Raw genomic sequence first — 25,439 nt, 5'->3', positions numbered from 1 at the left:
CCCATAAAATGAGCACTGCCTACCAGAGCAGGGGGGAAAGAAGCCTCTAGTGGGGTACCCGTGCCCTCTTTGATACAAAGAACCTCCTTCCTTGTCTTTTATGGGTTGGGTTCCGGGCAAATGAAGAAGTCAGTGATCACTCACTGACGTAAGCCAACAGTGAGTGGTCTTACCATCCAATGTTGAAAGGAGGTGCTTATGTTCCTGAGGGAAGCTGTCACAAACTGAAGGCTGGGACTCTGGGCCAGAGCAGGTGACAGCCACACCTTCGCTGCTGAAACCTGTTTTTTTTGGACACTTGGTTGAACACAGTGGGCCTCAGCTTTGCAGGCTGCTTCCAGACTAAGGGACACGTGCTGAAAAGTCTCTAGGACGTCAGGGAAAAGTACCTGGCACGTAGATTACTTAATTCTCCCAACAACTGCAGTAGGTGCCACCTTTTGCATTTCCCAGGCACAAGGTGGTGACCCAGCATGCCACATGTCACCTAACTGGTCAGGGATGACAGGCGGTTTCCCAAGGCCAGGCTTGGTTCTCATTCTCAGACTGCATCAGGCACAGCACCCTCAGCCCTGATGAGCTAATTCATGTGTGGAACGGGGAAAAAGAGTTGGGTCCCTTGGACAGTGGTGTTTGTTTTACTGGACGTCTGAGGGACGACCTCGCCCACTATGAGAGCTGCAGCATGAAGATGTAGAAATGGTTCTTCGGACCTCAAATTGGCCCCTTGAAGAACTGAAGGTGCTAGATTGATTTGTGGATAACTACAGAAACAGGTGGTAAGGTTCCCCATTGTGGAAATGGGGTTCTTCTTTTGATTATTCAAGTATGCAGTAAAGCTCTGGAATAAAACAGGAATTCGATCTTGAAACTAGTAAAACTGCGTAAGTAAATTTCTTTTGCAAACCAAAGGCTGAAGGGGGAAAAATACCTCAGTCGGTCAATAATCCACTGTTTTGTCTATGTTAAGATTACAGTTTTATATTAGTCCTGGAAAAGAAGGCACAATAGTTTTCAAAACTGGACCAGAAGAACGAATCTATAAAGATAAAAATGGACAGTTAACAGTGGTGAGTGCTGTTTGGGGAGGAGGGAGGTAAAACGGTTTTAGATGAGAATAAAGATGAAAAGGCCACCAATTTCAGTCCTTCTATAGACTGAGTGGAATCCTAAGCTAGTTCATCTCTATTTCTGATTCTGCATCTGAAAAACAGGAAGGAATGGATGCTAGAGGTATAGATTCCAAACTGAAGGAAAAGGGAAAGAAGTTTACCTACCTTGCTTAGTTGTCAGTGAACCAGAAGTGGGCATTAAATTCTCCTCAGTTTTAAATGACAAAGCCCAACATTTCACTGGATGGGGAAGGCCTTACGCTTTATCACAGTGGTTCTCAAACGCCACATTGGAATTTCCTGGAGAGCTTCAAAAAATTCCAGTGTTTGTATCTCACCCCCAGACAGTGCGATGTAATTGGCTGCGATGTAGCTGGGGGGCTGGGCTTTGGATCCACTGCTATCTTAGCGAGAAGTCAAATGTGCTGATCCCACCAGCCCTCACGGCAAGCAGTACACTGAGCTCGTTTTGATCCAATTGTGCCAGATAATATGTTAATTTTAACATATTAAAAGCCGAGGGGGCTGAATCTTTAAGATGTATTTTGTATATATACTACGTATTAGTCATTATTTGATACAAACTAATTAGAAAATGGTCTATCAACATGGAATATCTCATGCATTTAAGTTCACAAACATTTAACGAGGACAGTGTTTTGTGGATGTAAAGAGTACACAAAAGTGTCTTTTATGATGTAACTGCCCCGACACACAATTAACGCCTCGGGGACAAGTTAGACTATTTAAACGTGATTTGCAATGTAAAATAGAAGGTGATTTTTCGGTTTATATGCTCTTCAAACGTCCACCCCTAAGATCGAGTACCTCTGGGAGTCACACAGCCGATCTTCCTGCCTGACTGGCTCAGGCTGATGATGCTGTAACGCCCTCCGTGAGGCCATTTCTAAACGTGGCTCCTCTTGTGGGAGGCGGGGCAAGAGATGGGGTGGGTGGTGGGGCTGGCTTCTCGCAGCTCGTCCACACCTACCTGCGGATGCTGAAGCTGGGGTGGTCACTGCTTCCTTCTGAGGTGAGCAGCCGCCACACCTAAGTGTGGACTCTCTCCCAGGTGTCGGTCCGCATGAAGTCCTGAGAGAGGATGACGTCTGACTGAGACAGTACCCAGGAAGCAGGAATTTGAGCCGGTTAGCTACACCTTCCAGGAAAGGTTACGGCAGCTCCAAGGAAAAGATCATCACCTTTGAAGAAACGGAGTGGCACCTTCTGCCAGAGCCCTACTCCAGCGTCCCAGGTGTCCTGTGGCACTAAGGGTCTTCTTCAGGGAGCCAACCTCAAGTCACCCAAGGAGGTGGTGGTTTTAAACGTTCCCACCAGGACCTACAATCGGGCACGTAAACCTCTCATTCTAAGGTAGGCAACAGATTCTCTCTACCTTTGTCAGACTGCCTCCAAGGCACAATGAAGTACTCTCTCTATCAGGTCGGAGTAAGTAAATGACATTTCACAAAGCTGTGGAATTTGAACTGTGCTTTAAATAAATGGAACTTAGAATTGGACCCACTTCCTTAACATCAGATGGGCTCCTTCGGTTCCAGATGGTGAGCTGTGGCCCCTCCGACCCTACCGCCCCAGTGTTAAAGCACTGGCAACACCGGCTGATTCATTCAACTTTTTCAGAAGCTCCACATATTTCTGCTCAAAATTTCCTTCCAGTGTTTAAATCCAATCACCACAGATAAAACGACTCCTCTTTTCCACCCTAAGCAACTTTAACTCTTTTGCCGCGACGGTCGGATATATCTGAAATTTTTATACATAAAAATGTCATTTCTATACAAAGCAGCTCAAATTGTTATGAACTGCGTAAATAGTCAAAATACCAACTTTTTGTTTTGTTGTGGATTTGACACATTTTGAAAAGAAAACCAAAAACAAACTTGAAATCAATCAACGCAGCGAAAGAGTTAAGGTGACAGAGTAGAAGATGCTATTCTGTGCCTTGTTCTCTTCGCTGAAAACTGCGCTTCAGTGGCTTCACTGTGCTGGGTGTTTCTGAAAAGACCCAGAAAACAGATTTAAGTAGAAGCATTATATATAACTTTTATTTTTACCTAGTTCCACAAACACTTGTACAACATACAAGTTGCTTATTAGCATTTTTTTCATAGCACAAAGGTTATTGACACAAAGATGTGTAAAGACATATTCTAAGAGTCAGGGCTGACTGCTGTTCACACTTGAGCCCTGAATAGCTGCTGTAAGATACAAACACCCCTAAACAGAAAGTGGGGTACTCGTACAGCAACCAACCTGTTAAGCCATTGCAGGAGGGCAGCAGAAGAGGCTTTGCCAGGAATTGTCTCAGGCATGGGCCCCCAGCCACCACAATCAGATGGCTTATTTGAAAAAACAACTTGATGACAAAGGACCAAAAGCCTGTTCCACTGTTTTCAAATGTAAGCTACTGCAATGTAATAAAACTCGCCTCTTTACCAAATCTTAGACTAGTGTTTTACTTGGATGGTTCTTAGGTATAAATATTGACTTTTGTTTGCCTTTAGTGCCAACAGAAGACAAATCAGTTCCTTGTAGAATAGATTTGGTAACAGAACTGGACCAGCCAACGCTTTCTGTCAGGTCACGGCTATATGCAGCTCACAGTGGCATCAACGACGGAATGTTTTATGGATCTGTTCCTATCCCAGGGAAGCAAAGACTCAAAGCTACAAGTGCAAAGTTGGAGGAAAAGTGAAAGTAGAGAGACTGCCAGAAACATTAGGTCATAAGGTGTAGAAGCCCAAACAAATCAGATTGTTCCACACACGTACTCTTCACGTAAACATTTAAAAAACAATTATATGATGGCTTTTCCATTCCTACAAAAAACATCAGGACTGACATTCACTTTAACTTTCTAAAAAAACTCAACCCAAACAGCAGGGTTGGTGTTTAAAACTCAAACAGTATAAAATATTTACGAAACATTATTTTTAGCGCCCCCCCCCCCCTTTCCTTAGCACTTAAAATTCAAATGGCTTAATATGAAAGTTTCCCACACAGCAGTTTTAAAAAGCATCTACCCAATACTTGATGTTTAGGTTCAGTCATGATTGTTTTAAAGGTTTATTGTACACTTTGCTGCTGGATACAAAATAAAGGCATACAACTGTCGCAACTCGCAACTCGGGAAGTACGTACAAAGTCAAAGCGGTAAAAACCATTTCAAAATATAAACTCGTTTTTTTTGGAATACATTGTGTCAGAGGCTGCCCATATTAATACCTTTGGTATAAAACAGTAACGTTTCCCTTGAAAGTCAGACAAAACCCATCCCTTACCCTACACACATTCGCATCCCCTTGTAACTATACCTAGTCTAGTCTCAACCACCCACATTAGTCACAACTCACTTCTGTCCCTTGACAGGCGGAGACTGGGAGGTAGGTAACCGAGAACGTCCGTCCCCCACGAGCACTGGGCTCCAGCGCCCCACAAGCACACATCCCCGTCTACAGTCGCACACGTCCCTTAAACAAACATGAACACCGACACTTACTGGACCCAAAAGGATCTGCACATCCTCTCACTGATGGCTATTCCACACTGTGTCAGAATCACAGGCAAAGACCCCAAGGGGCTCTCCAGGCCATGGCTACGTTTACAGCAGGCAAACTGCCCTGAGACTGCTGGTAAGTGGTGGTCCCGCCTGGACGCCAGGCCAGGAGGACAGAGTCTGGGGCCACACTCAATTTCTAAGCATCTACTAGTGGCCGTAAGCCCAGCGAAACAAGGAAGGAGACCGAGGGAGAGGGAATGGATTCCTGGGTTTGAGCTACCCCCGTAACCAGGCCAGCAGGCCTTCCTGGAACGGAGTGGGTCAACAAAGGGGGGGCCGGAGGGAGGGGGAGGAGTCAGGGAAGGAGCCTGGAACAGAGCCCAGCACTCACTGCCAAGGGCAGCTCTGCCCTTAGCCAGATGTGCAGGGGCCCAACAAGCATGGGACCACAGACCAGCCAAGGTGGCAACAGGCTTGCCCCCTAAACAGGGCGGCGTGAGGAACAACAATTTAGAAGCAGGAAGCACAGCAGGCCCCATCACCACTGCTCCGAGCTGCAATGATTTACCAGTAAGCCGTGGGCACGAAATCCTGTGGCAAAATGGGCTTCTGGCAAAGCCGGCCTGGAGACTGCCCGGCCTAACACAGAGAGCACAGCCAGGGCGCTGGGCTGGAAGGTTACGAACTAGGGAGCTTGGAGACACCTCTGGTGGCCACCAGCTGCAGAGTCCCTCTCAGAGCTGTCAAACTGAACCCAAAGGGAACACCACCCAAGAAACTCAAATAGGTAGTCAACATCCACAAAAATAAATACTGCAAACAAAGTTCTCACGTGCATGTCATACCCATTCATACTTTTCCTTCGAGAACCCAGCAAGCCTGGCTCCAAGGCTCCTCAGATTCTCCCAGAAACTAGGGCCCTTGGGCAGCTTGTCAACAACAGGGCCCATTCACCTGGGTAAAAAAAAAAAAATCAATTCACCTTGTCGCGAAATATCAAAATAATCATCTGACTTGTTACAAAAGTATCTGCAGGCTCCAGGAGAAGTGGGAGGTGCCCGGAAGCCTGTGCAGGTCTAGTGTGGAGCGGGGGAGGGGAGAGGGCGGGAGGAGGGCCGGGCCGGCCCTGGCCGGCTCACTGGTGGAGGTGGGTGCGGTCGTCGGGCCGCTTGATGTGGATCCGACGCACGCGCTCAATCCGCTCGCGTTCACGCTCCTCGTCCTCATCCAAATGGTGGGAGCGGCCGGCCGCCCCCCCTGTGGCCTCCAAGAGGGCATTGTCAGGTCCCCGGCCGTCCTGGGCCTCGTACAGCAAAATATTCAGGGTCTCCTCATAAATCCGGGCTTCAGGGAACTCCACCTGCATCCCCACAAAATACAGGGCAGGCAAGTTAGCGCCACACCCCCCACCCCCACCACCTGTGCCGCCCAATCCCCCAGTACTTCCGTTGGGCTAAATGGGATGGAGCCATGCTGGTGGGAAACAATGTGGTGCTGGAGGGCAAAACACTGCACAGGCAACATCAGATCACTGAAGGTAGAGGAGCAAGTGCCGGCAGCGGGGTACACACAGGTACCAGGACATGTCCAGATCAGCATTGATGGCAAAGGAACTTAAATGCATGCTGAGCGTCAGAAAGGAAATGCCATTCTGACTCTCCAAAACCTACATTTGGATCTAACCAGGGCCCAAAAGATCATGACTATTGTGAACAATGAGCAGTCATGAGTCAAGGAAAACACTTTGAAAGCTTTTCTTTCAGTTTCTTTTGCTCAAGTGCAAAGGGAAGTTGTACGAGGGCAAACGTCAGAGCAGCCGCTCAGCACTGTCCCCTCGCAGCCCTTACCTTGGTCTGCTTCTTCTCAGTGGCATAGACGATGGAGGTACAACAGACTTCAGCAATCTTGCGGCCCTGGCCGTAAAAGGACCAGCAGCAGATTTCGTCCCCGATGACATCCTTTATGAATAGGACCCTTCCGTTAAAGCGCAGAGAAAGCTTATCAAAGAGTTCAATGTTTTTCAACATATTGTCGTCAGAATTGCTGCAAAAGAACATTTGAGATAAGGTGACCACAGCTGGCAATGACGGCCACCATCGGTTGCGCATATCTCCACTGTCCCATTCCAACCTCACAATATTCCCATGGCAACCAGTCCCCACTGCTCGAAAAGGGAAAGTGAGGGTTAGAGAAATCAGGTAATTGCCCGAGGCCCCAAACTAATAAATGGCAGAGCCTGGCCTCAAAAAAGACAGCTCTAGACACTCAGCCCGTGTTCTACAACAGCCAGCGGTGAAATGCTGAACACACGTAGCCTGCGGGCAGCCGGCACAGGTGGGGACCGCGGAGCCCCACTGAGTCACAGGAGCGGCAGAGCAGGACTGCCCAAGGGAGACGTTTTATCCTGGGTCAGTTTATGGGTCTTGCTTCAGTAACCTCATCAAACCCCCCGACATCCTTCAAGTTCCTGATTTAGAGTCACATGTTCCCAAGGGCCACCGGGCATTCTATAAGCCCACTTAGACTGCTGGTGGGAATGTAAAATGGTGCAGCCACTTTGGAAAACTGTTTGGTAGTTCCTCAAATGACAACCTAAGTTGACATATGAGCCAGCAATTCCACCCCTAGATATATACCCAAAAGAAATAAAAACATGTCCATACAGAATCGTGTACACGAGTGTTCACAGCAGCGTTATTGATAATGCCCGAAAAGTGGAAAAGACCCGAATTGCCCATCCACTGCTAAATGGCTAAATAACATGTAGTCTGTCCATGCAATGGATTATTATTTAGTCATACAAAGAAATGAAGTCTTGATCATACAACATGGATGCACCTTGACAACATGATGCTAAGTGAGAGATGCTAAGTCACAAAAGGCCACATATTGTATGATTCCAGTGCTAAGAATGTCCAGAGGAGGCAAACCCACAGAGACAAAGAGCAAAATAGTGGTTGCCCAGGCCTGGGAGGGAGGGGGAGTTGGGAGAAAAATGAAGGGTGACAGCTATGGGTCTAGGGTTTCTTTTGGGGGTGATGAAAATTAGGGTAAGTGGTGATGGTTGCACAGCTCTGTAAATATACTAGTTATATACTTTGAAAGGCAAATTTTATGGTATGTGCGGACTATATCTCCTGTCTGTCACCTGTCTATCTTTGTATCTACCTATCTGGGCATCCTCGAGGTACAGGAGTGCCACCTTTATCGGGAGGCAACAAGAGGAGCTCGGTCTGCCTGGTGTGAACGGAGGCTTTCCTGGCGCGTGCAGAAGTCTTGTCTGGCTGATGCCTTACCTGGTATATGAGTACTTGTTGTTACTTCTGTTGTAGAGCAACTTCACGGCTGGCTGTGGGTTGTTTTGAAAAAGAAGAGAGTTACTTGGCGTGCGGGTGCAATGAACCACTGCTTTTCCATGGGGCTGGGCCCTGCCACCAGGCCAGAGAGGCAGACAGCATAGCTGGCTGGCTGGAGTGGGGCTGGAGAGGGACATGGCGTGACCCAATAGAGGGGGACACAAGAGGAGCTGCAGGTTCCCACTCGTAACCCCTTCTCAGGTCTTGCCCAGGCAATTGCACACACTGTCATTTCAAAACTTATTCACAAGGGCCTCCATCATGTCTGGGAGCAAAACAAATGCCACAAGACTGCCTCCAACATACCTTATTTGAAGTTGCTATAAGTTTCTGTTCTTCTTTGGATGAGGTGATCACAGGAACTTTGCAGAAAGGCTCATACGTATCTTTGTTCTGCTGGAACAAAACATGCTTTCAGCCTAGGAGGCCTGCCCTGCACCGGATTATTTAAGCTGGCCTGGCGAGGGGAGATAGGGCGGGAAGAGAGGAGGATTCTCACCGCCAGTGAATGGGGGGCGACCAGAAGTTGAGTTCTCCAGGAAGTCTGCTCCTTTGACCAGGGCTGTTATATGCCAGGTGCTCAATAAATACTAACAACGATGACACATTTCCACCGCCTAGGGAGCCACTCAGAAATAAACCCTAAACCTAGTAGATGAAATATGATTGCGTCAAAGCTTCTAAAACCCCACGACAATGACTACAGAAGAATATAAAGAATAAAAAAAGTATAAGCTCAGAAAGAGAAAGAGGATGAGAGAAGTGAGGTTAGCAGACAAAAGATATCAAGACTTCCAGGCTGGAGGGCCAGTCACAGACGAGTAATAACCAAGGAGGAGAAGAAAGCTGGAAACTAAGTCAGCAGATAGGAGAGAGTCCCGGAGATTTTCAAAGAACACCTCTGAAGGCTGGTGCGCACAGACCAAGGTCAGAGGACTGCTTGCACCAGCAAGTTGGCAGAAGCACCAGGGAGACCCCCTGATGGATCCCCTTCCCCAGCCCAACAGAAGAAAGATCCATTTTCTTGGAGTGGTTTGTACAGGGCAGGACTGAGTTGCTATTCTGAAAACAAGGTGATCCCATAACGGTCTACACACTAGAAGGCAAACTGGTCCCTTCCCCCACTCAGACCTCAGAAGGCAGTCAGTCAGGCACATACCCTCCAGGCAAGAGAGTGGAGGATACCTCCCGGGAAACTGACCTGTCCAAAAAAAGGCTTACAGATTCTGACATTGGGGGTTCCCACTGAAATGTCAGCCTTATCACCCACCGCTGAAGCCTACCGCAGAACAAGGACCACCCCCACACATACAGCTTTCCAGAGCCTTACTCATAAATTTCAATAGGCCAAAGGTCATCAGATTATACATAGAAAGTCTCTCAAACATGAGACCAAAACAAAGAGAGAAAAAGTAAGGGAAGCAGTCAGACGATGAAGGCAGCAGAAAAAGAAACTTCAAATACTAGTATCATCAGACAGATGAGAGCAGATATTGCATCCTATGAAAGAAGATCAGTATGCTATATAGAAAAAAGGAAAGGCTCTTGGAGACTAGAAATATGATAGCAGAAGTAAAATATTCAATAGAAGGGTTGAAAAGGTAAAACTGAAAAAAAACCTCTGAGAAAGTAGAACAAGAAGATAATTGGGATAGAAACCGGGAGGACGTCAGCTTTGGAAGTGTAACCTCAGACTAACAGAAACCACAGAAAGGGAACCCAGAAGGCAAGTCTCCAAGACAAAGAGGAAACAGAAGTTCACTGATGTGTCTGAACGTACCAACAGGACACTGATCTTTCTCAGAATTTAGGGCTGAATTAGGGATATGAACTTAGAAAACCAAGCAAACACAAAGGAAGCAATCACCAACTCTGGCAAACTGAGAAGTCACACAAGACAGAAAATAAGTCATTGCATACTGGGGCTCAAATGTTACCAATACAGACATCTCAGTGTAAACTCAGAGTATCCATCTGACCCAAACTGTGGTACCCTATATTGGGAGACCAGGAGAAGGGTGTATAAACATGTAAGTTTGCTCGTGGCTGGGGAGGGCAGTGTGCTAGTACATAAACGAAATTTAAATTTTCTATAGTAACGCCAGTAGATAATGTTGAAAACTGAAATGTCAATGAATAGCAGTATACCAAATATGAAAGTAAACAGAACTGCTGAGATTAAGAGGCTGCCTGGGGGTGGGGGGTAGAGGGGAAAGGACATATAGAGGTGCTTTTGACACCAACCTTGCAATACTATGTGACTTCTTAAATGATGTACATGTATTACGTTAATATAAAAATGAAATAAATATACTAAAGGCTACATTTGGTTAGATTTACAATGAGTTCACAGACTCCCAGGGCAGAGGTCGTGTGTGGAAACAGGTTCCTTGAGGAGCTAGGCATTATATGGGTACTGTTCCCGTGGAGGGCCTGAGAGACATGTGGCTTGGGGAGGCCAAAATAAGAGCCTCACGTGTACAGATCCAATTCCTGTGACAACCTAAAGGGACACTTCTGATTCTCTGCCATGCCAGACTTTGTCTGAAACAAATGGCCATTGGTTATGTCTAGGAACATTGTGGTTTATAGGGATTTTGCTATCACTAGACTTGACCCCGATATTCCTGCCTCAGGGCCAGCTGAGGAGTGAGGGTGTCTGTGTCTGCAGAGACCATGCTAGGCTCCCAGTGATAACTCCTGGGGTGAGAGTAAGGCCCCAGATGGGTCCAGAATCCAGATCAGTATAAAGGGGTTCAATGTACACGCGATGACCCAACGCCATGGAGGCCGAGATGAGCCCAAGGGCAGCTGGGTGGCCTAAGCATTACAGAAAAGCCTCTTAGGGGTCCCTCGGACCAAAGGGGACAAGCTCCACAGTGAACTCAATAACTCTCCCAAGAGCTCGGTGAGGTCGGAACTGCACCCACTTTTGCAGAGGGGGAAAATGAGGGAGGCAGGTAGGTCTGGGGCCTCACTGCGCCTATGGGAAGGAAGGGTGATGCCTACTTGTAGGGCTGCCTGGCACTCTTCCACCAGGCCCTGGACCAGGTAGTACTTGGCTTCTGCCAGCAGCTCCTCGATCTCCCGGCGGCTCTCGGGCAAGGGGACGGCCCCATCACGAAGGTAGTTGAGGATCGTACCAAAGTGCTTCCCACAGCGGTCGATTAGGATCCAGCCTGTAGAGGAAGGGAGGGGAAGTTACATGGACACAGCCCTCTTGAAAGGCGCTGAGAGGACTTGGGGAGTCTCCAGGCTCCCTCCACCTCCCGGGGAGAGCAGGAACCACAGAGAGCGCCACCAGCTGCCCTATCACAACCTCCGGGCCCTGCTGGCTGGAGACCACCACACCCCAGACTCATCTAGTCTCAGACTCTTTTGGACGCCAAGGCCCTTGAGACCTAACAGCATGTTTCTAAAGAACCCTCAAAAATCCCTTCGACGAGAACATCCCAAGGGGCCTTAGAGCACCGCACCTGGATTAATTGTGTCTAAATGATCCCAACGATGGGAAAAGGCCTCTGGAGTGAAAAATACGTACCCCCTCTTTCTACAAGGCTTTTTTCAGACTCTCAAAACAGAGCCATTTGTAAGGAAGCAGAAGGCTCACCCCCGCAGACTGACACCTGTCTCCAGGGGGTGACCCCACTCCCCAGCACCACAGGAAGTTCCCACCACGGTCAGTCCCCTAACACGCACTTACTGGCTAGTGGCAGCCATCAGAGATAAAATGGTGAGAGACAGACCCTGCCCTCAAGCAGTTCCGGGTAACATGGGGAAATGGAACTTGCTTTTATTAAAAATACCCATATGGAAAAATGCCCAACTGCGGACCAGAACCAGGCACCGAGAAAAATTCTTGGGGGTGGGGCCAGGAAGACAAGCCCTTCCACTTCTCAGGGTCCCTTCCAGTGTCCGCCCTTGCCTGCTATCCCAGCACTAGAGGTGGGATGGGTTTTCAAAATTCCTCTACTGAAACGCAAATGTCCCTGGCAGTGGTATTTGGGGGAGGAAACAGGACTGGAGCCTGGGCAGAGAAGATGGTACCGAAAAGGGAAGTAGGAATGGGACGAAGACACAGTATGTCTGGACGGAAAACGGGAAGCGCTAAGAAAGAAGCCAGAGAGACATGAAGTCGCAGCCGTCCTTGCCAGCAGCGCATCCTCGGGCAAGGGCTTGCCCAGGTCTCCCGTCCAACATGCCAGCTGGGAAAACAGCAGCACGGGCAAGTGAGGAGGATTAAACAGGAATCAGTTATCTTATGCCCCTGCTGTCTCGCTTCCTTTGCTCCCAATTCAGGGAGAAGGGGCCCATATTTCCACTCCTAACACCCCCGGGCCCTGCCCCATGTCCTCCTCAGCACCCCAGGCCCTGGATCAACAGCGGAAGCCAAAAAAACCAAGAGCGGGGAACATACCTTTTTTGGATCCAGAGTCACCAGTCCGCTCACTTCCCCCAAGCCCCTCGTCCCCCAAACCCAGCCCCGCCAAGAGCTCTCTCTTGGTTTTAGTGGACTAGTTGGGATTCTTTGCAACGTTCACCAGGAGAGGGGATAACTAGGCTATTTCCACGCTCCCCTCCAGCAGCCTGGAGTCAAATCTTGGTTTCAAGAAAGGAAGAGGTAAATCATATCCCCTGACGGTGACTGCTGGACATTGTCCTACTGCTTCTTTCTACATTTGAGACAACAAAGAATGGACTCAGGATCTGTAATGCAGCCCAGATGCCTAGGGGAGGCTTTGAACAGGCAGGATAAACAAGTACAAGTGGGCTGGGCTGACGGCTGACCAGAGAACTGTGCCCTACCCGCTGTGGGCTGGGGGTGAGGGGTCTTCCTTCTCTGGCCAAGAGTGGCCAGGCAGGGATATAGGCCCGGGGCTGCATGAGCCTCTGACGTTGCAAGCAAAGCCTAAAATGCAGATTTCTTTGTGAAATCTCCTGATTTTTAAAGAATGGTAAACTAATTTTTTAAAAAGACAGTTATTATCCCACCATAGGGCACCCAAACACATCTGCAGGCTACATTGGGCCCACATGTCACCAGCTTGCAACCTCTGTGCTACCCTGGAACTAGTGCTTTTCTTCCGACGAGCTGACAAGGTGTGGAAAGAAAGACAGTGTTATGTTTCCAACAATTGTTTTGGAGGGAGCCTCACTCCCCTGCCTTTTCCCCAGATGAACACAAGGCTCAGAGAAGCTCAGTGACATTCCGAAAGTTGGGGAGGCAGGACTAGACCACAAAGAAGAAACTTAGGAAAACTCTTTTCACTGGTATTGAGAAGACAAGTAGAAGAACTTCAGTCTTTAACAGAAATGGCAACCAATTCAACCTAGCTGCTCTGGGAAGAAACCGTCCACGTTCTTCTACCTTTGACGCATGGACAATTCAGCTGCTTGGAAAGAGCGAAAGCCCCTGAAATCAATTACCCAAGTGACAGCCCAGAGTTTCCATAAACGAATAGGCGGACTGGACCGTGACACTGGGCTCCAGCTCAAGAATGCCTGCCGTCAGGAAATGCTTGTGGTGAAGGAATCATACTTTGGACAAATAAGGGCAAAGGAGCCAGGCGCACTCTCCATGAGGCTTCAATTAGCATTTTGACTTTGAAATATTTTCGTTGCTTTCAAAGCAGGAATCTCTCCCTTTGAAACAGCTCAAATGCCTCGCACGTAGAAAAGCAAATGGAAGTCAAGCAGCCGCTTGCTCGCTGGTGGGGCGTCTTTCCTGCAGCCACAGAGCACACGGGCTCTTTAGAAAGGCTGTACAAGTCAGGACGGCCGGGGGTCTGCAGTCCATTCAACAAGGCTGGAGAGAACAGGCAGGGCACAGACGGAGGGCTCTGGGACAACTGGAGACGCAGCATGGCACAGGGTGAAGAGCATGGGCCTGTGTTCGAAACCCAGCTCTGCGTTCTTGCTGGAGGATGTTAGTGTTTCACTTAACCTCTCTGGTACAGCCGTTTCCTCTTCTAAAAAAGGTGCCTCACAGCGATGGCATGCAGGTCTGATGAGAGAATGTACGGGAGGCACATACCATGCCTCCCCGAAAATAAGACCTAGCCGGACCATCAGCTCTAATGCATCTCTTGGAGCAAAACTTACTGTAAGTCTTATTCTACTTATATGAGACCAGGTCTTATATTAATTTTTGCTCCAAAAGACGCATTAGAGCTGATGGTCCGGCCAGGCCTTATTTTCGGAGAAACATGGTAGCAGAACACTGGGTCTACTGGCAGCTCTCAAATTAGGTCCCTGAGCAGGAGCGCTTTGCACATTTCATCACCATTGTCTGAGAACAAAGCAGCAGCATGTTCCAGTCCCCAGATGGGAGCTTGTGAGACTTTCAGGGTGGCTCAGAGGCTTCCCTCTGGGGTTGGGGGGGACTCGGCCGCCAGGTTCACCTCCTCCCCACCCCGCCAGCATAACATGGACTTACTTCCTCTCTCCTTTGCCCCGTCCCCACTTCCAGGGAGCTTTCGCTGCCCTCTCTTCTCCATACTGAGGTTTTTATATTTTTGCGCTTCTCAAACTTGCCTGATCATAAATTCCCCGAGGTGCTTGAAGCTGCTTCCTTCCGAATCAGAATCTCTGGGGCAGGGTGTCTAAGCCTCGGCACTACTGACGTTTTGGACTGGATAATTCACTACAGACTGGATAATTCTTTACTATGGCGGCCTGTCCTGGGGGTTGTAGGTTATTTAGAAGCATCCCTGGCCCTTACCCACTAGACACCAGTAGCACTCCCACCCCCAAATCGTGACAACCAGAAATGTCTCTGGATAATGCCAAATGCCCCCTGGTTGAATACCACAGAGGAAGATCACAGACCAAAATGGAAAACAAACAACGTAAAGATTGAGGTATCAAGACACCACTGAAAAACCTAGGACAGGTCAGACTTCTGTTGCTTATATGTTTACAACACAAAACCATAAAGAAATTGGATCCAGAATATATCTTTCAAAGCAAAAGGGGAAATGGGAAAAGATGTAAGAAAGATGCAATCAAGCAGCTAAATGATAAAAACACAAATGACCAATGAACACAAACAGATGCTCAACGCACTAGAAACCGGTAAATGTTAAATAAAAAACAGAGTACCACACCACAACCACCAAACTGGCAACAATTAAAAAGGTTTGACAGTGCCCAGTGCCAGCAAAAATTCAGACCTCTGAGGGGAGTGTAAACGGACAGAAATGCTAGTATCTAGTCAATCCTCTCCTGGGAATAAACCCAGCTCCCGATGCTGCAGCCCCCGAGGCAGCTGGCTGGGGTCCAGAACGCCTCCATTTACCAAAGGAAAAATATGATTTTCTGGGTGTGCCATGAAGTGACAAAGGCTGGGAAGTGCTGCGCTCGAGGAGCTCACACAAGCCAGGGAGCGTATTCAAGGATGATGACATCCCTACTGGTAGACAGTGGGAGCCACCTACAGAACTATCAACAGAATATGGATCCAAACACTGCAGTATATTCCTAGAATGGAACACTCCAGAGCAGGGAACTGTCTGAGCTACAGCTATTTATTCATGGCTTGATCTCACCAGCATAATGCTAAGTAAAGCAAAACCAAAAAGGCTACAGACGACATAACAGCCATTTATACAATGTTTAAAAACACACCGACAATACGTTGTTTAGTGGTATCAACAGTTGTAGTAATTCACGGAAAGATCCAAACTAGTGGTTCTCAACCATGACTACACATCAGAATCCCCCGGAGAGCTCTTACAAGGCCAAAGGCCCCGAGTACATCTGCCCGAGGGCACTGGCTGGTGGTGGCGGGTGGGGGACTTGGTGCCACCAAGGTTGAAATCCACCTAGTGACCCCAAAGTCAGTCCAGGGCTTACCTCTGGAAGGGAGAGCAGCAAACAGAGAAGGTAGAGAGAGGACCCATCAGTCCAGGGTGATGTTTTATTCCTTGTCTGGGGGGGCGGGGTGCAGGAGAGTTTGTTACAGTACCCACAATTTTAAAGCTCTTAATGTATTTCAGACTCTTACAAACGGCAGGAGGCCCAGCGATCTCAGAGAAACCCCCGGCTACTGCAATTTTCCCACATATTACCCTGACTTCCCCACTGGTTTTCTAGGAAACATGCCGATAAGAAGATAAACGGCTCTCTCCTTTCATCTGGTTTACACACTCTCTCATTCCAAAAACATTAGCAAGACACCAGACATCACTGGGGGTGGGGGATGCGGGGTGGGGAACCACAGCAAGCAACAGGGTGACGCAGACCCCGACCAGCGAGGGCTCCACAGAACTCTTCCTCAGAAAGGTGCCCCTAACGCCATGACCACTGTTGACAATGGCAACGTGACAAGGGCTCGCATGAAAATGCCAACAGCGTAGGAACTGAATGTTTCTGGGAAGGAGCCTGGCCAAGGCCTGCTCACTGCCCCATGTCCTCAGCTTCTCAGCGCAGCACACTCCTCCCTCAAGGCCAAGAACACAGTCTCTCCCCTCCCCTCCCCTCCCCTCCCCTCCCCTCCCCTCCCCGCTGCTAAGACCTGCCTCTCCGCCCCTCCCCCCAGCGCTCAGCCCCCCACCTCCACACCTCACCCCAGGCAGGAACACAGGCCACAGGGAACAGTCCCCACTTCCTGAGTCTCCCAAAGTGTCAGACACTCTATGAGTGCGTTCTAAAGGCTTCATTTAATCCCCTGGAGAGCGTTAGCATTCCCAACTTTGAAGGGAGGAAACAGGCTCAGAGGAAAAAAAGCCGCTCACCCACTGTCACATTACCAGTGACGAGCAACTAAGTGGCAATTAGCACAAGGCTCAATATATAGAAATCGCTCCACGACCGTCAGCTGTGCCGGTTACCATGTGACAGAGCAGGACTCAAACCCGGGCCCATCTCACTCCGACGCCCAAGTCCTCCTCTGTGTAGGAATTCCACGCACACGGCACAAAACTAAAATGGGAAAAACGGTATGGAGCATAAGAGTCGGCCAGCCACCACGGACGCCTGGCCCCCTCCCCAGAAACAACCAGCTTCTCAGGCGTCCTTTAGCGACTTCTAGCAACAGAATACACACACTGTTCTTTGGCCAGCAGGCTCTGCTGCTACATTCACTCTCCTGGTTGAGCCACACCTGGTGTTTCCACCTGTTTGTGGCAAACTTCTCTGCAGTTGACAGCCTTCTGGCCTGAGGCCCAGGGTGAAGCTGTGAGATGCAGGAAACTGTCCCAAATTGTACACCTCATATAGGCCACAGGTCAGGCCGTGCAGAGTGCTCACCAATAAGGTAGCTCTGCCCGGCGCGGCGCTGGCTGGAAGACCAGACAGCCAGGCTGGCAGGCCGGGCCTTCACAGGGGCATCAGCACGAAGCCAGTGGTTGGACCCTAAGGCTGCCACACTCAGGCGGCCTGGTCTGGGTGCTGGGCCCACTTCACATCACAGACAGCAGATGGTAAGAGCCAGCAAGTCCTGGGTGCAATAGCTTTTGAAAAAGCATCTCACACGGGATGTGGATTTCTCACTTATCAAACTGTAACCACGGGACAGCACTCACCCCTCAAAGAGTTCAGGTGAGGCAGAAATGAAATAACACCCATAAAATGCCATACGGTGAGCCTTTCATAAGGACGTGGATGGGGCTGGAGCTCCCGGGAAATGAAAACAGCCAGGTTTGGAGTGTCTGCGACAGCACTGCTTCCCCGGAGATGCTGGGTTTTCCAGGAAGCCACGAGGAAAGACATCCGCCGGCAGAGTTCAGAGTCCTCAGCAGGCCCCCTGGTGCCACTCCCATGTGTCCCCCGCTTGGGTGATGGGGAAGCTTGAGGAGCATTAGGCCACCAAGGCGAGGGCTTCCAAGGAGATGAGGCTTCCTCTTTGCTTTTGAAGCAACTCAGTGCTTTTCCTGAGCCCCACCAGAGGCTGGGGAGGGCAGAAGAAAAGCCACAACAATCCTGGGTTCTCAGATAAAGTCTGTTTCCTTCTGCAGCTGGGGTGCTATTGTCTCGTTTCCACAAATACTCCAGGCAAGGCTGGGTGTGGCACAGCAAAGGGGCTCCTCCCACTCGTAAAAGGCTTGGGTTTTTTTTTTCTGAGTAAGGCACAGACGGCAGTTCTGGAAGGCCGCGATCACGGGAAGCCCAGAGAAGTGGAACTGCAGCCCTACAGCCCGGCCACCTCCAGGACACAGAGTGAGGCACCCCAACTAGTGACAGCACAAGCTTCGGCCCTCTTAGGACCACCTGGCTTAGGGCCTCCAAACCCACCTGCTGTGTCAAAAAGTGCCCATTTTCTCAGGAACCACTGTCCCTGGAACGGCAGTGACATCAGCAGAGGTCCGCCTCAGAAACAGGTACATAGGATCAAGCCAGGCTCTGGTCTGACCTGGTCTTAAGCAATCTCAGGCCAAGGAATGAAGGATGAGGCTGTTTTTAACCCTCATGTGACCTCCCCGGCAAACCTAGCCAGGTAAAGACGTTCCCCCTTGCCAGGTGCTCTGACTGTTCCAGGTGGGTAGGAAGTAGTTATGGAAAGTAAGATAACTTTAAACAATTCTTTGCCTTTTACTAACATGACTTTCCATAAAGAAGAAAAATACACTAAATATACATACATTGAATACCTACTATGTGCCAAGAAGACCCACGAGGCGGGTATCACTATGCCCGTTTCACCAGATGGGGAATATGAGTTGTCAACAGCTTAAACAACTCAATTAGGATCAACAGCTACTACAGGGGGAGCTGTGACTCAAATCCAGGGCTGTGCGTCTTTGTCAGGACCCCACCCCAGGACGAGGGTCCAGAGAAAGCACTTCTGACTCTCACTTGAGTTTCACTATGAAGTCATAGAATTATCACTACAAAAACAGGAAGGGAACCAGCTAGGGTAGCTAGTCTAGCTTCCATCTTACAGCACTGAAGTTTGGAGTGGGGAAGTGACTTTCTCAAAGTCACACAGCAAATCTACAACTAAGTCAGGACTGTGAGTCCCTGTCCAGCCTGATTCCCACTTGACTTCAGGTCTCAGCTTAAAAGTCACTTCCTCCAGGAAGCCGTCCTTGACTACTAGATCCAGCCTCCCTGTTACTTACTCACAGGGTTCCCTACACACAATGATGGCACTGAGCACAACCAGAAATCTGTAGCTGTGTGGCCACTGCACATTCCGTGTTGGTCTCCTGCAGCAGAATGAAGCTGTCGACCACAAGCATGTGCCCTGTGCCTGGAGGGTGACCTTACCTTCACTGTCGGTGAGCACCTCCATGCGCCCGCTGAACATGGCTTTCAGCATGGTGTCCTGCTTGGTCAGTGTCTGCATGGTGGTGTAGTAGAGGGCGCCGCCCACATTCAGCTTCACGTACTTGGAGCTGGGGCTCGTGCCCTTGAAGGACGTGGTGCGGGTGGCAGCCGCTGGCACCGCTGAGCTCACCACACTTTCTCCTGACATCTCTTCCTGCCAGTGGAAAAGACACAAGGTCACTGGGGTTACAGCACCAGGTCTGGTTGACTTCCTTCTGCCACTGGGCTGAATCTCGCTTTCAGATGTGTTTTGCTTAGTTCAAGCATATACTGCATTTAAAAAAAAACTTCACTCCCAACGTTGACAACTCAGGAGAGTTCACAGAAAAATCTGGATTTCTGGCTTCTCTTAAAATCAGAGGACAACTTGGCCAGCAGGCCAACGACTGGTGAAAGCCGGGGTATCTGGCAAGGGGCATGTATGTATTCACCAATCTACCCCAAACTCCACCCAGATCGCCTCATATACTGACCTCTCCTGCTGACCTTGTGGGTACAAGTTTGCCACTAACCCCTGTGTTACGAGGACTTCCATTATGCCCACTACCTGTACAAACGAATGCCCTGGTTATATCCTAAAGCAGCCTAAGGCACAGCCCAGGTCTGTTTCCTTATTGTCATGTACCATAAGACAGCTAAAAGTGCCACCTTTCGGCTGGAATTACAGATGAAATAAGCTTTTATGAAGTTAAGTAGGATCCCAGCTACCTCTTCTAATACTTCCCATAGAAAGTATTCTGAGAACTAAACAACAAACATAAAAACTCTTGGCAGCAATTAGAGCAAAATTAGAGACTTCCTATATTAGTGCTACCCTAAAGGGCAAGATCTGATGACAGTCTCGTAGTAGCAGCTAACTCTCCTATACATATCAAAGGAATGGATGTAGTGTCATGATTTAAACAGGTGCAGGAAAGGAGACTGGTACCTGGCATGTGTGCACTCAAAGAAAACATTTCTTTCTTTTTTTAAGGAGGGCGCAGCTCACAGTGGCCCATGTGGGGATCAAACCAGCAACCTTGGTGTTATGAGCACCACGCTCTAACCAACTGAGCTAACAGCCACCCCCAAGAAAACATTTCTTGAATGAATAGGTGGATTTTTACAGCTGGAGAAGATGCCCAAGAGTGGGCTGAATCTTTATTGAACGTGAGACAGCAGCTCAAATGCTCTGAGAGGCCCCACAGTTCTCCCTTAAGGTATCAAGGAAATAAACCCAGCTTTGTCTGACTGGTGGTTCTGGCTGGCGGGCACTGACAGCATGAAGTCTTTTCTAGATCTCCACAATGACTACATCTTACATCTATAGTTGTTAAAACACATGTTAGTTTTTCCAATGGGATAAGGGACTGATGGGTGGCAACCTGCCTTCAGTCCGTAAGAGCAGAGGCAACGGACAACCCTCTTGATCTCAGTGGCCCCAAAAGAGTGTGGCTGAAATCACCCACTGGGAGTCTCACGTTAGAGTCTTGTAGAGAAACAGAGAAAGAATGGCCGCCTGGAAGGACCAGGGTTCCCTCAAGTAACTGTCTCTGCCTCATCCAGTAAAAAACAAACGGCACAAGAAGGTAAGTTTTCAAAAGCTCAGGCTTAGCTCACCTGGAGTCTCTGTGCCTGATGCCAAACATATAAGAGGCCCAGAGGATGTGGGGACCCCTCCCTTCTCGCTCAGTCCCCAGAGACCAGACACTAACAATTATCACCAACCATTTCCCTCAGAAAAACTCTATTCATGGGATGACAGAAGTAATTTATGGGAATAAAGAGCTGCTAAAAACTTGGAAGGGGGGGGTGCGAGGAGTCAGTTAAGGAAATTTGTTCCAAAATGGAAATACCCTTTTAAGCACTCTTTTCAGATCTAAATTTATACCAAAAAATAAATGTTTTGGGAAAATGCTCTCACATTTTGTAAGGTGCTGACAATAAAACAGGCAAAAAAAGTCATCAAGTATACTTCACGTACTTTTTTTGCTCTCCAATACCTTCGAAAAGATAATTTGCGTACAATAAGGTGTATTTTCTGTGTACTGTCTGATGAGTTTTGGTCAATAGGTGCATCTGTGTAGCCCCCCACTCCAATCAGAGACAGAATATTTCTGTGGCGCCAGAGAGTTCCTCCAAGCCCCTTTCCCAGTCCTCCCTCCAAGAAGATACTGCTGCTTTCATTTCTACCACCATCTACAACCACTGAAAATCCAAACAATGCTGGAAGACAACCATCATGATTTCTATTTTGTGCATGCAGATACCCCGGCTCAGAGTTTATAGGCACTTCCCAAAGTGAGCTTGTGACAGACGTGGCTCGGTGACAGAGCAAATTAAGGACGTGGCCAAGTCCTGCTGGGCCTTGAGCCCCTGATTTTATCAGTGGTCATGCTTAGCATATAGAGAGCTATGACACATAAATTGAGAAAGGAGGACCCCACTGCTTTCTTTAAGTACAAAAAAAAAAACCCACAAAAAAAACCTCTGAGAAAAGATGGAAGGCAATGCGTGGTTATGAGCTTGGGTTTGGACGTCAGACCTGAATTGAAGCCCCCAGCCTTGCCATTTATCAGCCGTGGGAGCCTGGGTGAGTCATCTGTCTAAGTCCAGTCCAGTCTATCAAATGGGGACAATGGTGGTGTCTCCCCCCACCCCCCAGGGAGGCCACAGAGCACTGAGCACAGCCCCTGGCTCAGAGCAAACACTCAAACATGAAACACTCAAATGATGACTAGTTGAGAACGCGCTCAAAGTCTCAAATTATCTTCTCTTTGGAGACTGGTTCCAGCTCCCTTGACTTCTGACTGCATGACTAAGAGGTAAAGGCAGAAACCATCCTGATCTAGCTAGAGGCTCCAGAAGAGACAAAGAAAGCTCTGATCCTCTCCGGAGCCCACTCCTCCAAAGGCCAGTCATATTAATACTAAGAGGCCCTTGAAAAAAAGGTTCTGGCTGTGTTCATGTCCCGGAGCCCGAGTGACAGTGAGCTGAGGACACAAAGCAGAAGACAATAAGCCTCTCACAACAAACCTCTCTACAGAGGATGCCCCCCGCCCCCATTGCTACAGGGATCCTGCTTTTCAGCTTGTTTCAAAGGTTTGATTTAATTTTTCATGAGGCTGGGGAGGGGAGGTAGGAGAGCGCGAAACTGGTGACGAGAAACAGTGAGGTAATTAATACTGGAGGTATCGCTTACCGAGTCCGTTCCATCAGAAAAGAGGTTTATTCCAGATGCATGAGCAAGGCAGCTCTCTTTTCCAGCTCCCCTCAGTATACTGTTGCTGATTCTAAACAGTGGCCCTCCACTTGGTCGCACATCAAATTCCCCCGAGAGCTTACAATAATACTGAGGCCTGGGGTTCTCCTAGCCACGAACTTTTTCATATAACTGGTCTGGGGGAGTGGCACGGGCAACAGAATTTTAAAAATTCCTCCAAGTAATTCCAACGTGCAGCCAGAATTGCAACCCACTGTTCTAAAGAGTTCTGGATGCTTTAATTAGGCTACGACCGTGTTTCCCCCAAAATAAGACCTAGCCAGACAATCAGCTCTAATACGTCTTTTGGAGCAAAAATTAATATAAGACCCAGTCCTATATTATATTACATTACATTATAGCCGGTATTATGTTACATTATATTATGTTACATTACATTATATTATACCCGGTCTTATGTTATAGCAAAATAAGACCGGGTCTTATATTAATTTTTGCTCCAAAAGACGCATTAAAGCTGATTGTCCGGCTCGGTCTTATCTTCGGGGAAACATGGAATTAACTTCATGGTCTTGGAGACGCTCCCTCACCTCTTGCTCTATTGGCGCAGTGGATTCCGGACCATACATGAAAAACAAACCACAGCATCACAAACAAAAGCAAGCCTCTCTACTTCACAGCTTCCAAACCACAGACAGGAAGCAACTATATATACGCTTAAAAAATAAAAGTCAGCCGATGGGGGAAAACTGTTGACTTGAAAGGAGACGTAGGCAAGTACAATAAGAAGAAAGGTACCAAATCCCTCACCCCTAGATGTTTTCTATACAACTCTGTGGAACGGTCTCCCTTGTGTGTGTAAGTGGGGGAAATATGTGTGTGGAATGTTAGATTGAGTTTGGCAAACCTGGACTGCAGTTCAGTTCCACTACTTCCTGTGTGATGTTCACACTAGTGATTTAACCCAGTCTCAGTTTCCTAACTTGTAAAACGAAGGTAAAGTCATGATCTTCATAATAACCCCCAGGGAATGAATGTTAAAGTACTTGGCACCTGGTTCTTAGTGTAGGTTACCTTCTGCTCCTCAAGCTTTTCTTAAGACCAAGATTCTCCAGCCTTGGCTGTACTAGAATCTCTTGAGCATGTCTAAAAAGTACTAATGCCTGGGCTTCACCCCAGAACAACTAATCAAATTTGGGGAGGGGGAGAGAAGGTTGTGGCAGCTCAGAAACTACTATTTGAAAAGTTCTTCAGGTGATTCTAATGTGTGACCAGAGCTGAAAGCCACAAAGCTGTTTCTTTAACCAGTTAGATCTAACAGTCACTGCCTTGTGGCTAATTATAAAAAAGTCTGTCATTCCATTTCAATCAAACTAAATTCAATTATCCACATAAGTGTAGCATGATTTTGCATCCAAAACCTATAGGACTAGTACTGCTATATCCAAGTGTTCTACCAAATTATATTCTCTTCCTGTGTTTAGCACACGATTGACCTATTTCTCTCAATGGTCTAGTGAGGAAACTGTTGTCACCTATCCCACTTTTTAGGGGAGAAAATTAAGAATCAGAACTATTAGGGTACTCTGACTCCCAAGCTCATGCCCTTTTCATCACATAGACAAAATCAAGAAATCATTGCTCTAATCCCCTGCAGGGCTTGTTAAAACAGATTGCTGGGCCCCACCCCAGACTGATTCCGTAGTCTATGGTAGGGGTTGAGAATTTGGCCATTTCTTATAAGGTCTGGGGACCATAATCTGAGAGCCACTGGTGGTCCTGATTTTACACAAAATGGAGCAGACCGAAGTCAGACACTGGCTGACTCATTTTTTTTCAATAGTGTCTTTGGGACTGATCTTCCTTAAAGATTGCACTTTCCGGGGAAGAGACATGGGCAAACTAGTAAAAAAAGAGGGTCTGGGCTGAACTTTGCTCATTCCCACCCCCGGACAAAGTTCAAGAAACAGACCCATGAAGGCTCCCAAGCACACATTAACTTCCCACAGCTAGGAGACTGCATGTGAGCCATCCCCAGCTCCTTAGGTGTGGCCACCTCCAGCCTCAACGGAAGTGACCATATAGGTAGGTACCAAGGCGCCAGTTAAGACGCTGGACTCCGTGGCGCAAGTGCCTGAACTCAGGCCTCTGGCATCCCTTCGGGGAGTTCCAAGCACGCCAAGCACACCCGCCTGCCCACTCCCTCTATTTTCCCTCCACTCGCCTGTGTGTTCAGACGCACCTGGGAGGCCCCCTTCGCCATTTCCCCGAAATCCAGCGACTTCTGCAACAACTTCCCAAACTTTCCATCCCAAGGAATCCCACTTCGCTCTCTCATAACCTACCTATTCTCCTTCACAACTCCCCCAAATCTCATTTTCCACCCCAAATGTCCGTCTTCAGTGACATCTCTTTGTTCTCTTTACAATTACCAATTCCCATTTCCAACAAGCACTCAAGACTCAGGGACACCCCCCTCCCACCACACACATATCTACTCCCCAAACCCAAATGCCTTTGCCTCTGTGCCCAACAACCAGGGACCCCGCAATTCTCCACCCAAAGCCCTACCCCCACCCCCGGCCTCGCCCCCATCCAATCCCCCAACCGCCTATCGTCTATCGCGACAGCCCCCATCGCACCCTCTCCGATCGGTCCCTTCCCCCTCTACTCTGCCTCTGCCCCGCTCTCTCCGCCGCCCAGAGCCCCCATCGGTGGGCACCGCCCTCCTTACCATGAAAAGTCGGAGAACGCTGGAGCCTCCAAACCCGGACTGACGGAGGCAGGAAACACCCAGCTAGCGTGAGCCAGTGGTTGGGGGGGGCGCGGGGGCGGGGCCGGGGCAGGAACTTCCTCTGTCCCTACCCCACTTCCGCCCCGCAGAGGGCGCCTTCCTAAAAGATCCGTTGTAGTGCTTGAGGTCGGCGCATTCCTTCCCACCTGCTTGGCTGGAGTGGGTTGCATCTCCTCTCTGCTGGAGC

The 25,439-nt window shown here is 48.7% G+C and overlaps 2 protein-coding genes across 3 annotated transcripts in view; one reads left to right on the top strand and one right to left on the bottom strand.

The window, feature by feature from the left end:
• MYO1H (myosin IH) overlaps positions 1–2,743 on the top strand; it is a 71,747-nt gene extending 69,004 nt beyond the window's left edge. Inside the window, exons 31-32 of the mRNA XM_033098051.1 lie at positions 971–1,070; positions 2,185–2,743. Coding sequence (XP_032953942.1) covers positions 971–1,070; positions 2,185–2,208 — 124 coding nt within the window. The 3' untranslated portion in view covers positions 2,209–2,743. The remainder of the gene's footprint in view (positions 1–970; positions 1,071–2,184) is intronic.
• A 413-nt stretch (positions 2,744–3,156) lies between these two features.
• Positions 3,157–25,293, bottom strand: KCTD10 (potassium channel tetramerization domain containing 10). 2 transcript variants are annotated; one of them, XM_033098142.1, is made up of 7 exons: positions 25,193–25,293; positions 19,197–19,410; positions 10,998–11,167; positions 8,295–8,384; positions 7,929–7,981; positions 6,480–6,675; positions 3,157–5,992 (listed from the first exon to the last, which is right to left on the bottom strand). In XM_033098142.1, exons 1-7 carry the CDS (start codon positions 25,193–25,195, stop codon positions 5,768–5,770), a joined length of 951 nt encoding a protein of 316 aa, XP_032954033.1. In that variant the 5' UTR covers positions 25,196–25,293; the 3' UTR covers positions 3,157–5,767. The 2 variants fall into 2 exon arrangements, with proteins under 2 accessions (XP_032954033.1, XP_032954034.1); XM_033098143.1 differs by having other exon boundaries at positions 8,295–8,381.
• Positions 25,294–25,439: the final 146 nt, after the last annotated feature.

Source organism: Rhinolophus ferrumequinum, chromosome 25 (genome assembly GCF_004115265.2).
Source record: "Rhinolophus ferrumequinum isolate MPI-CBG mRhiFer1 chromosome 25, mRhiFer1_v1.p, whole genome shotgun sequence".
Classification (NCBI taxonomy): Eukaryota; Metazoa; Chordata; class Mammalia; order Chiroptera; family Rhinolophidae; genus Rhinolophus; species Rhinolophus ferrumequinum.
This window is presented reverse-complemented; position numbering and strand designations above follow the sequence as displayed.